Genomic DNA, 12329 nt, shown 5'->3' with positions numbered 1-12329 from the left:
AGTTCTTTATCCACTCACAGTACTGTCATGTACTCTACCATGTCTTTTCCAAGTCTCTTACTTGCTTAGCTAAAAAACAGTGGTAGCTAAGGCAGCTGTTTCTTACCTAGAACACTGTTACTGTCCTGCACAGTTTTTCAGTTCTTTTGTATCCTGTCTGAGATGTGGGCACCCAATGCTGCACACTGAATTTTTATGGCATATACAAAGCACAGAATTAAATAAACCTTTTTGCTTTGTTATCTGTTCTTTTCCTGACATTGGATTTTGCTTGACTGAACATATTTTCATGAACTATCTAAATACCAGTGTCTTGCTCTTAAACGAAGTGTCTCTTGTGCTCGATGGGAAGTTGGTTTGTCTTTCTCCCACCAGACCTGGCTTAAGATCTTTCAAACAGCCATGGATCTCCAGGGAAAAACAAGGTGTGGTGTTCAGCAGAAGGACAGACTGACTGGACTCACTCAGGAGAAAGGGAGAAATGAGAAGTTCTGTGCCCAGTTCCACAGCTGTACACCAGCCTGCGCATCCCACATGCTCTATTCCCATTGCAAACAGCTCCCTTCCCTTACCTACTTTCAGTCACAGTGCACACATGCCACACACTACAGGTCATTTTCTCTATTCCAAAAGGGGCAGCAACACCCTTGTTCTGCCTTCCTTAAGATCCATGCTCCGTTCCTCTCCTCAGCAAGGACTCCTTGAGTCTTGCCACCATGAATCCACCTTTGAGTACTACACTTTTCCCACTCCACCACATGCTCAAGCTTTACCCACTTGCACACAGAAGCCTGCCTAACTTCATTCCAGTCTTTGAACATGTAGATTTTTGTTTCAGCTGGCATACACTCTCCTCCTTTCCTGGTCTTTTGGTTAGACAGCAAGTAGGTGAAATTCACTGATTACAGTATCAATGTCTCAACAGACAAAACTGTACTGAGGCACAGCTCCGATGCACTTTCCTCTTTGCTAGTCTTTGTGAGGGAAATCACTTACCTTGCTCTGCATAGTTGCTGTTCAGCTCCCTGTACAAAGGGGTGAGAATTGTCAGAAGGTAGGGCTTGATCCTGTCTTTCCCCAGATCCACCGAGATTGCTCCCAGGAACTTAAAGATGCAGCTTCTCTGAAAATAAGTGTGTGGGACATGAAGTAAGGAAGACTAGAAGGAAACTTCCTAACTGAACTGCTACAAGAGTGCTGTGTGTCACTGTTCAACATACAAGCCATTGTTTTAGACACCCAAGTCAGAAACTCACTTCTGTCACAAGGTGTTACTGTATCCAAGTACAGCCTTTAGGTGAGACATGACTCCCGTTGTGTAAGCTGTGACTGGGTTGGCAGCTTTTAACACTGAACAGGCTTGTTCTCACTCTCCTGAATTGAGGCAGCTGAACACACAAGAGTTCAACCTAACTGCACCACAGGGAACCACAGTGCTTTTCCTGACGCTCTTCCACACATCCCCTCCCCTTCTCCTAGCAAGTTACTCCACACTGCCATTCCCCTGCCTGCATAAACCTGGCGCTCTTGGGCTTTCAAAGTCCCCTTCAGCTTGGTGCCTTGGGGTTTATCACTCTTCCACCACCCCACGAGAAGGCTGGAAGCATCAGCAAAAAGCAGACTGGCACAAGCCTTTCCTGAGAATCCCAAACTGAAATGCTTATTTCTTCAGCACCTACTAGTCCTTGCTTCAGCGCCAGCTCACAGCACCCTCTGTAGCTGGTCCCCTGAAAGCAAAGAGCCAGAGCAACACTCTCTTCTAGAAGTGCCTACTGCATCAAAAGCAGTGGGTCTAACCCTGTTCCTTACCTTCAAAGGGACCTTAGGGGAATATGCTGCTTCTCGCTTGGCCATGACAGAGAGCTTCTTCATTAACCACAGCAGTGTGGCTGGATGGCCCTTCTCTTGTGCGTCCTCTCCTTGAGCAGAAATATCTTTCTCATCCTCTGAGGCCTCCTGCTCTTCCACTTCACAGCTGAGTTCTTCTGCCTCTTTACCTTCTTCTGAGGCAGGAGCTAGCAAGTAAACAACTTTGGCCACAAAAAGCAAATTCTTTATAACCTGAAGTGTGAAAACAGAGGAGTCAATCACTGTGGGTTCCCTCATTCTCAGTAGCAGGGCATGTAAAAGCCAGTGCTTGATCTGAGAGAGGAACCTGCCAACCCAGGCTGTAATGGCTTCACCCACTGCCAGGTAAGTCACGTGACAGAGCATTTTAGTCCTATAAAATATCCTCAGTATCCTCCTGCAGTATGGGAAAGTCTTTCCCCATGAGGTACTCTGGCACCCCTGGCTCTCCACAAGGAGATCTCTGACCAGGTTCACAGTGGAGTCAAACCTCCAAGCGACACCATGAAGCTGGACTAAACATTCACAGCAAACAGCCAGGGCTCCAGTGCAACTGCAGGGACCCATCCAGAGATCTGGATCTCTGCTCCAGGATGTGTTGGCCCAACCTTGTCCAGTCCAGGCTGCAGAGCCAGACTCTCCCCGAGAGAGGGACCCTAGTCCCTTCTCTGCATGGTGCTTTCCCTTGCTGTCCCTGCCACCCCTTGGGACACTGACACCACAAAGGGGACTTTTCTGGGCCCCTGCGAGGCTCACAGCTGCTCAGATGCCCTCAACACAGAGCAGCTGGCCCTGAACTGTGTAAGTGCCCTGAGCCGCCACCACCACCACAGCAGCACTGCTGTCCTGACTAGGACATAATACTCCCTCATGCACTAGGGCCTGCTCTGTGCCCTCCTGCAGCTCCAGATCTGCTCCTGTTCTTACCTGCTCACCCAGAGATGTGTCCAGGAACTTGGACTGCAGCTGATGGCAGAATGCAAACACGAGTTCTTTCATCTGGGGAAAAGAAAAACAAGAAAGAAATGTCTCCATTTAAGGGAGCTGGCAGCAGAAACTCAAAGCAGTATTTGCAGTCACCAAAGGCAGTTCCCAGGGGAGGCCGAAGGATCAGCTCAACACAACTTCTGCCTGCATCTTACAGTCTACAGGGGAATCTTTGTGCTGCTGAGAATAAGACCCCAAAGAACCCCCCTCCCAGCAGCAGAGACACATCCTCAAATCCCTTCAGTGATCAGGGTTAGGCAGCAGACAAGCAACTAAAATAGAATGTACATGCCAAACTATAAACTATTTTTATGTCTCAGTCAGGGTGAAGAAGTAGTACAGACATCACTACCTTTCTGTCCAGTTCAGCAGTCAAGAAGACTGTGGCTGCAGACAGTTCTGCTGGTGTCTTTTTCTTCTTCCCTGACTTTCTTTCCTTCCACTTGTTGAGAAGTTCTTCCGGCTTATAAGATGCAAACAATAAGCCAAAGATCTCAGTGGCTGTCAGCCACACCCAGGTATGAGGATACCACAGGTGAGACTGGACATGACCTGAGGGAAAGAAAACCTCTTTCAGGAACTGGTTCAGTGAGAGCAAAAATGGAACCAGGTCGCTCCAAGAATTACCACAGCATACACTACAATAAAAAGGTGAAAGAAATGAACTGTCCTCATCTGCTCAGAACATAATAAAAGACTTTCTAGCAACTCAATCCAGCCAAAGCAAAGAGCAGCAAAAAGCTACAGGTAGTCAAATGTCCCCACAGTGATCAGGCATTCTTGAATGCACCCCACAGCACTTTGAAACATCAAAAGATTGGGCCATTGCTGAAAAGTGATGACAACTGGGCAGAAAAAGTAGGCACGACACAAAAAGACATTTGTTCCAATCCTGACTGACAAGTCATGTTTCTGCAGCAACTATGGTCCCCTCAGGGCCTCAGTGCACAGATCATCTGCCCATGATGTCTGGGGACTGGCTGCTGTGAGACTCGTGTCAGCTGGCCCTGCTGCTGATGGTCAAATCGAACCCTGGATAAAGGCTGAGGACGCTTCAAAGAAGAAACAGAGCTGCCTTCCTGAGTCACCTCTATCCAAGCTGCTCATCACCAAGCAATCCAGGATAACAAGGGTTATCTGCTATCTCACTAAAGGCACCTGGCAGGCTGGACTCTTCAAAGACACTAACCAGCCAGATCCAGGTCTTCTGATTGCAGCAAATGAACCAATTAAAAACAAGGCAGCGAAATGCCAATAAACCAGCCTGATATTCTCTAATCTAACACATAGGGAAATTGCTTGAATCAAATATTCCAGCAGACACACAGTACTGACAGCACTATTACCATATGTCATCGCTTGCTGGCTGGTATGTATGATCTCATCAAGAAAATCTCATCTTCCCAGAAGAACTCAATGTTTTCATCCAAGAGGATGTAATTATGGTCAAGCATGCAATAGTTTGCAACTATTTGCTCTTGGGTAATAAAAAATACTTCCCAGCAACTGAGACAGAGGTGTCTTGTTTTCATCAACCATGTAACCTTTTCCATTAGCAACTTGTCTTTCATTGCCCAGTAACTGCTGTGTAGGCATTTTGCAGAATGAAAACCTTGTACGACAAAGTTCAGTTATTTGTATTAGGGTGTGAAAAGCCACATGGCACACAAAGAATCTTCCTTGTAACACAGCCGTAATAATGCCTGGTACTTACCCCAGATATTGCTCACAACATCACTTTTCTTGGTTAATTGAATCAAGTTGCACTCTGTGATTAGCTTTTTTACCAGCACAAGAAAGCTGAATAGCAGCCTATCTGCAGCCTTCTCCTCCTCCTCTTCGGTTATCTAATAAAATCAGCAAGTCAAGAAAGATGCTTATGAGAACCTGAAGACGGTGCTTATTAATCCTTGCTAGATAAATTTCAACCCTCCAAAAAACCAGAAGACTGACTTGCATCCAATTCCCAAAATAAACAGAACAGAAGCAGCTCTGCTGAAGCATTTCCTCTGGAGATAATCTCTGTAGGAGATTGTTATTAGAATCATTCTTCTTGTTTTTCATACAGACATTAGTATAACAAACTGCTAGGTTTCTAAATGCAAACAATTACGCACATTGTGTATCATTTATGTCTATGCACGTATTTGTGCGGATTTGATTCTCAGCACTGGAGCCAAGCTGAGCGCAGATTTGCCTGTATCACCTGGGAAGCCCCAAGTTGTTATGACAACACCATGTGTGCTCACTGTGGTCCTCACCTGGCCTGCAATCACCAGCTGGCTTGATATAACTAGTCAGTACTTCACCTACGTGTTGCAGCACAGGGCACGATCACACCGAAATTTCTCCTCACTGCAGGTATCATCTCTTGCCAATTTACAGATCCTGAGGTTCTTTTCTTTCTTGTGTGAGGGTAGCATGCTGAGCATTAGTAACACACATGGCCACTCCTCAGGCACAGTGACTGGGATCATTTTGGGATTATCACAGGCTAAGCAGAATCTGAGGCAGCCTTTTTATTCTGAGCTAATCATGTGCACTAAAAGGATTTTCCATACAACAAAACCATGGTCTGAAGTGCAGGAGGGAACCCTTTTGGAAGTTAAAGCTGTAGATAACACAGGACAAAGTAGACAGTCACAAGCCATGCACTCCTGACCTGCAATGCTTACACAAATCTCTGCGGCTAGCAGACACGTTTCCCACACTGCAAGGAGCAATGTATCTGCTGGTTACACGGTATGGCTGCAGGCTCAGGCCAGGTGGCTTTGCGAAGTTCCTTTCCCCCTTGTGCTGTGACATATGATCTCAAATTTGGGCTTACAAGCAAAAAAATATGGTTCTAGGTCAGCGAGGTCCACTTCAGAACAAATGTGTGTGTTTTGCCTCTTTCCTCAGTCCCAAACAGTAAGTCCAACTGTTAAATCTCTCCTACGCTTCTTCCCTTTTTTCATTTTCTTAATTCTCTTTCCCTGACCTTCAGGCATGGGGAAAAATTACTTACATTTTCAAATTTACTTGGGTTGATTTCTTTTTCAATCAAAGTGAGGACTGCTTCAAGCCGCCGTTCAAACATTACTCCGTCCACTTCAACAAACAAACCACATGCCTGGGCTGCCAACCTCCTGTGTGAGCTCTGACAACACAAAAAATAACATCCCTTGTTACTTCTTGATAATCAAATGTGCAGGAGCTCCCACGTGCAGGAGCTGGTAGCAACCCATACTTTCTGCCTATCGCAAGAGCACCTTAAGAGAAGCTGTTTTTCAGAGTACTGTTGAAAAAGGAGATGCTGCCAGCTAGGTACAAAAGCATCTGGCAGCAGAAGTTAGCCCTGGAAATGCACCCTAAAACTGAATGCCAAAGGACCTTTGCCAGCCCCATTCCCAGCTGCAAAGGCCTGGGAGCTACTTTGACTCTTCACAATGCAACAGGCAGCTCACAGCTACAAACCAAAACTGGACATGTTAAGATGAAAACAAGGAAGTGTTGAAGAACGCTAACTCCACTAATGTAGAGGGACAGAACCTGGGTTCAGTTGGAGGATAACTAATCACCTAGAAGCCAGATGAAAATGACAGCAAAATGCAGCTGGGAAGTCTGTAGATTGACCAGCAGCATCAGCAGGTCCCTACATTTGTGTAGCTTTATGAAGTTATACCATTTCCTGCTCTCTAAGTCAGGTACAACTGAAAACACCAACCCACCAGATCTGGTACTAGCAGTCTCTCACTTGCCTTGATCTTAACTCAGCCCCCAAAACAGAGTTCAGACTCAGTCAGTGAAAAGCCAAAGAGTACCTTTTTGCTGTGAAACCACTCTGTGACCAGTGAAAACATCAGATCTTGTTTTTCATTGTTGATCTTACTGAGAAGAGATTTACAAGTCAAAGCCGCCATCTTTTTGCATTTGGCAGAATCATCATTTATCATCATCATACAAAGAGAGAGAAAAAACAGCCCGCAGTATTTGTGGAGGAGATCCTAGAAAGAAACAACCATTAGTCAGCCACAGATCCCCATTTGCTTCTGGCATTTAAATAGAAAAAGAGGGTTATTTATTGCACTGTGTTCAGTGGGTAACACTGTGGGTACTGAGTGGGCTCCATGTCAAGGCAGATGAACAGCTAAGATGGGATGATCCTGTTGCTGGAGCACACAGGGAGAGTACAGCAGTCCCAGCCCTGCTATGACTGTGACTTGCTACCACGTCTCTGTGACAGCAACGTGAGTGTCAAACCTTATAGGACATTTTCGTGCCGAACTCTCACTGAAATAGGTTTAAGTCCCTCACCACTGCAGCAATCAGCCCAAAGGTCCTTCTCCCAGAGACTGAAGCTCTTTGCTATTTTACAGCCCAGGAACCAATCTGAAGTACTTAATCATCAGGTGGTGCTGAAGCACAGCTTACTGTGCAGAATTTCTCTTCCTTCCTCCAAATTCTTGCTTGATTGCATTTCTCCCAGTCTCCTGAATGCTCAGCTAAGCACCAGCTGCAGGGCTTTAAGGCAGCTTAAGATTTTGCATATGTGATCCTGTATAGATGCATGGTTATTTTTTAGCTTTCATTTTGATCCACCCCACTGAGAAGCCCTCCCTCGCTAGTCAGGCCAACAAAACAGACACAGTACATCACACACCAGTTCAGTCAACAATCTCTCCCATGAATGTTGAAAAACCCTTACAATGAGAAAACTCCAGATTTCACTTTCTATTCATACCCCATTTCCTAAACTGGTTGTGTTTTTTCCTGGCATAAATCACCAGTGAGTTTATCCAAACTCCAGCTGACACAGCTTTATTTTACTTCCAAACTGCGCACATTAGACAAAGAAGTACCGCACACTTTGCAGCATGTCATTCCTCTTTTGCAGCAAAGCCAGGTTCTTTGGAGATAAGTGAATGTTCTGCTCATGATAAGAGATAATAGGAACCAGCAGTGCTTCCAAAATAAACTCCTCTGAAAATGCTGTTACTGCAAACCACAGTAATTGCTTGATGCTTGGAACACCAAGGGGTGCTTGTTACCTGTGGGAACATGTCCAGGAGATATGCAATCATCTCCAGTGCAGATTCTCTCCCAGTTTCATACTCATACCTGTGAAGAAATGATTAACAGTCAGGGCTGAGTTAATCCTCCTAGAGAGTTGCTAACAATTTATAAGAACAGCCAATTCCAGAAACACATGCTGATAGGGATCTTTCTACAACAGCTACCAGATCTGGCCTGATACTTGGGAGAAGAGAAGCAGCAAGCCCATCAGCTCCATCTCTCAGCGAATGGGCACAGGGACACAAACAGGCCATAAAGGGGTCCAGCCAAATTGAGTCAGCATGGTCACACTGTACTGGGGAACCTGGTAAACTACTGTCACCTTGAGCAAGGGAGGGGTAAAGCTCAGAAGGATGTTCGAGGCACAAATCCTGCTGAATTGGTGCAGTTGTCTCAACTGTGCCTGCAACTGCACTTGAGACATTGCCACAGGACAGTAGTCATATAAATGCACCTTCCCTTACTCCTCCTGGATTTTCCAGGTCACCTGGTCCATAACCAGTGGAGTCCGCTAACCACTAAGCAAACAACAAAACCAGCTGTCAAACAGGCAGGAGAAAAAGGACTTGCTTCATCAAATAGCTGGTCTTGGAAAAAGAGAAGTGTTTTAGAACTAGGAAAATGAAGACTACTTCAGCCACACCCTCTGCTCATCACAGAGCCCTTTGGCACACTAGAGTCATATTTAAGCAACAAGATTGGGTTTTGACAGAGATGTCAGGAATAAAACTCACTCCAGCTGTGCGAGCATGAAATCCAAATTGGGTTTCAGTTTGTCACCAAGAGGGTAGTCCAGAATGTACTTTAAGTAAATCTGGAAAGAAAAAACAACACCACAGAGAGAAGTTACAAGAAACATTCAGGCAGGCTTGTAAAAAGGCTATGAAGAAAATTTAGTGATGGAGCAGCAAGCTATGAGAATCATTCCTTTTGTCCCATTCCTGTTACACAAAGGGTCAACAACTGCTCTTGAGTTCTGTGCCCAGAACAGGATCTGCAAGCATTTGACAACTGCCAGATTAGTCTTCAAAGTACTAGTGCGATTTGTGCAGGCACCTGTTTAGAGAGATTCTGCATCCTTCAAAATTCCATTTGGCTCTGGAAGTGCACTATTTTGAGCATTTCATGCAGCTCCTACTGTAGTATATCCTAATGCTTGAGACGGAGCAACCAATTCTGCCTTTCGGTTGGTTTTAGCTTGGAAAGAATGAGGAAGTAGAGAGAAGTAATCATGAATTTGTGGCAAATTCTCTTCTGCTGGGATTTGAAAAAGTGCAAGACTCTTAGTTACATGGGCCAACAAGCCCTCAGGGGAGGTACCATGTCACCGCTGCTGAGCAGCTCTCAATCCATAGTTGGGACTGGCAAGGCTGCACCTCAAGGACAGCGTTCAGTTTTGGGCCTCTCACTACAAGAAAGACACTGAAGTGCTGGAGCAAATTCGAGGAGCAGCAATGAAGCTGGACAAGGGACTAGAGCAGAAGTCATATGAGGAGCAGCTGAGGGAATTTAGCCTGAAGGAAAGGAGGCCAGGAGGGATTTTATGACTCTCTACCTGAAAGGAGGCTGTAGCCAGATGGGGGGGTCGATCTCTTCTCCCAAGTAACAAGTGACAGGACAAGAGGAAATGGCCTCAAGTTGTGCCAGGGGAAGTTTAGATTGGATATTGCAAAAAAAAATTCTTCACTGAAGGAGTGGCCAAGCACTGAAACAGGCTGCCCTGAGAAGTGGTGGAGTCACCATCCCCAGAGGTATTTAAAAGACATACAGAGGTGGCACCTGGGGACATGGTTTAGTGGTGGACTGGGCAGTGCAGGGTTAACTAACAGTTGGACTTCACGACCTTAAAGGTCTTTTCCAACCTAAACAACTTTACAATTCTATGAAGGTACACCATGGCAAGCAGTCTGACTATAGGCAAGCAGTCACAAGAACTAAAGCCAGACATCAAGGGGAACAAAGATCGGTAAGAAGGAGAAATGAAGTTTGAGGTTAAGCAGGGATAAGGGACATGTCTGTGAGAACTGGGATGGCCACACTCAGCCCTCTAGCCTGTTAGACAGCTGTAAATAAAGTAAGATGAGAGACTTTTCATTCTACCAACCTGCCTGCATTGGACTCGCACTGGCTCACTCTGACCTGTGATGGCCAGCTGGGCAACCTTCTGCAGCACATCATCAATTTCAGGGACAATCAGCTTCCTGGATAAAATAGCCTGAAAATGTGAAAGCACAGCTGGAGTTATTTTGCTTACACAGTATGAGATGCAGTGCTATAACCTGGGACTACACTGGTCTCAGGTGGTACCTTAACACTGACTTCTTCACATTTTCACACACAGCCAGAGCAATTTAGGAAAAAAAAAAAAAAAAGAAGAAAAGGTGGCTTACACATCCATACCTGCTTCTTTTGGATAACACCTGGTCTAATGACTAGAAATGCTGATTCTTTAGCAAAAACATACTCAGATCCAAATACATCCTCATATGCATGTGTATAAAACAGCCTCCCAAACAATTTTAAACAGTAACTACAAGTCAAACAGTAAAACTTTGCTGATTCTTCCCCTCTTAGAGAGCCTTAACAGCATCTGTAGCTTGTTTGTGATGTGAGATCGTATAGCCTTTCACCAGGAAGCAGAATCACTGCCATTGCAGTGGTTCACAGAACCCAATGCCTGCTGCACAGAAATACCTTGAGAAGGCCAAAGGCAGTGGCTTGGCGTGATGAATCATAAATGTCTTCTTCAGCAAAGCCAAGCAACACTTGGAGCTGTTTGCTTGTTATCTGACTCTTCGCATTCTTCACAAGCATTGTTACACACTACAAAATCAAATTGCACATTGTCATTACATATGCAGTGCCATAAAACAGAAGTCCACACCAAAGTCTGACTTTGTTTATAGCACTTAATCTTAAAAAGATAAACTGCTGCTCTGGAACATGTAGTTAACACTGTTCTCATCACTTTTTGCTTTCAGATGGCAATTTTGAGACAAAAACTAAACCACAAGTGAATATACAAATTCAGACTAGTCTTTGAGATGAGTGAGGATGCTCAGAGGCATGAACCATTATGTGGGAACACAACCAAGAAGAGGGAAAAATTCTTATCACACTGGCATTCAGCACTGAATTACTCTAACTTTCCCTTATGGTCATGAAGCTGTAATTAATTCAGCAACGCATTTTGAAGACATCTAAAGGGAGACACTGTATAATATAAGTGTAATAGTTTTTAGTACTATTAATTGCCCCTTCCCACGTCTCATTTCAGCTGCCAGGGCTTACTCCAATGAATCATGTTGAAAGCAAGCTATTCAAATTCAAAGCTGATGCCTCTAAAAGGACAGGGTGGAACAAGATACTAGTATAACGAAGAAAGAAGGCAAACATGCTTCTATAAAAACATTTCTTCAGATACAAGCTGCGCATTTTTGGGTGGTAACTTTCTTTCAGTTTGCACTTGGGAAAGAATCATCAAGGCCACATATTCCTCACTAGCTTGTGATCTCCAAACTACCTCTCCAGGGACAGCTGCAGGAGGGATCTGTAACTGGAGAAGTCTCATTCTAGAAAGTTAATCCTAAAACAGAAACAAGCAGAGTTGGGTCCAACTTACTTTGAAACAACTCACAACCAGGTGGAAATTCTGGCCTTTGGCTATTCCTGTTTTGGCAAACTCTTTCAGCAAGAGGAAAAGCTGCTTGATCAGCGACTCCATATTCGTACTGATAGAAGGCAAAGGGAACTTTAAAATCCATACCAAGGACTGCAGAGCACCAGTTATCACCTGGAATAAAGAGCCAAAGGACAGCATGTGGGTACAATGAGAGAACACTTTTCTCACTCTTGTACAGACATGGTCAGGCTATCTATAACTGTAGGTAAGAGGCAATTAGCTAACAAACCCAACCTCTTTCAAACAACTTATAGGTAACACAAAGGGTATCTCAAAGTTGTTCTGAAAGCACTATTTGCCACTCCAATATTCTCTTTGATTTTACTAGGTAAAGACATTAACACAGTGCTCTTTCAGTAAATGGCAAGAACTCTTTCTGAAGCAGAGGTGCCTTCATGACACAGAAAGCCCCACTCTAGGTGGGGGTATGAGGCGTGCCTTCCACTCCTGGGAAATTCAAAGCTGAAAAGATTCCCTAGGCTCACTCAACCCAAAAGCTGTCCCCAAAAGTGGCTCCCTATGGTGCTGGGAATAAAGACATCGGAGTTGGATCAAAAGAAACCACAGTTGTGACAACACTGCTCCCAGCAGCCACAGGACCTCATGAACATCCTCACAGATAGTCTGTAAATTTCTTGTATGAATATGCTCTAGGAGAACTTGCCCATACTTGAACCTGCAACACAGAGCAGAGCATTCAGTCCTCCATCAGCCACAAACCTTCCTCTCCCTTGGGATTACACGTCCTCAAACAATG

The 12329-nt window shown here is 44.9% G+C and overlaps 1 protein-coding gene across 1 annotated transcript in view; it reads right to left on the bottom strand.

The window, feature by feature from the left end:
- UTP20 (UTP20, small subunit processome component) overlaps positions 1–12329 on the bottom strand; it is a 64404-nt gene that overhangs the window by 1570 nt on the left and 50505 nt on the right. The window contains exons 49-60 of the mRNA XM_027680006.1: positions 11513–11683; positions 10585–10713; positions 9995–10105; positions 8625–8704; positions 7866–7935; positions 6639–6821; positions 5843–5974; positions 4550–4682; positions 3188–3387; positions 2776–2847; positions 1810–2061; positions 997–1123 (exon numbers count right to left, since the gene is read on the bottom strand). Coding sequence (XP_027535807.1) covers positions 997–1123; positions 1810–2061; positions 2776–2847; positions 3188–3387; positions 4550–4682; positions 5843–5974; positions 6639–6821; positions 7866–7935; positions 8625–8704; positions 9995–10105; positions 10585–10713; positions 11513–11683 — 1660 coding nt within the window. The remainder of the gene's footprint in view (positions 1–996; positions 1124–1809; positions 2062–2775; positions 2848–3187; positions 3388–4549; positions 4683–5842; positions 5975–6638; positions 6822–7865; positions 7936–8624; positions 8705–9994; positions 10106–10584; positions 10714–11512; positions 11684–12329) is intronic.

This window comes from Neopelma chrysocephalum, unplaced genomic scaffold, assembly GCF_003984885.1.
Source record: "Neopelma chrysocephalum unplaced genomic scaffold, ASM398488v2 Primary Assembly neopelma1_59, whole genome shotgun sequence".
Classification (NCBI taxonomy): domain Eukaryota; kingdom Metazoa; phylum Chordata; class Aves; order Passeriformes; family Pipridae; genus Neopelma; species Neopelma chrysocephalum.
This window is presented reverse-complemented; position numbering and strand designations above follow the sequence as displayed.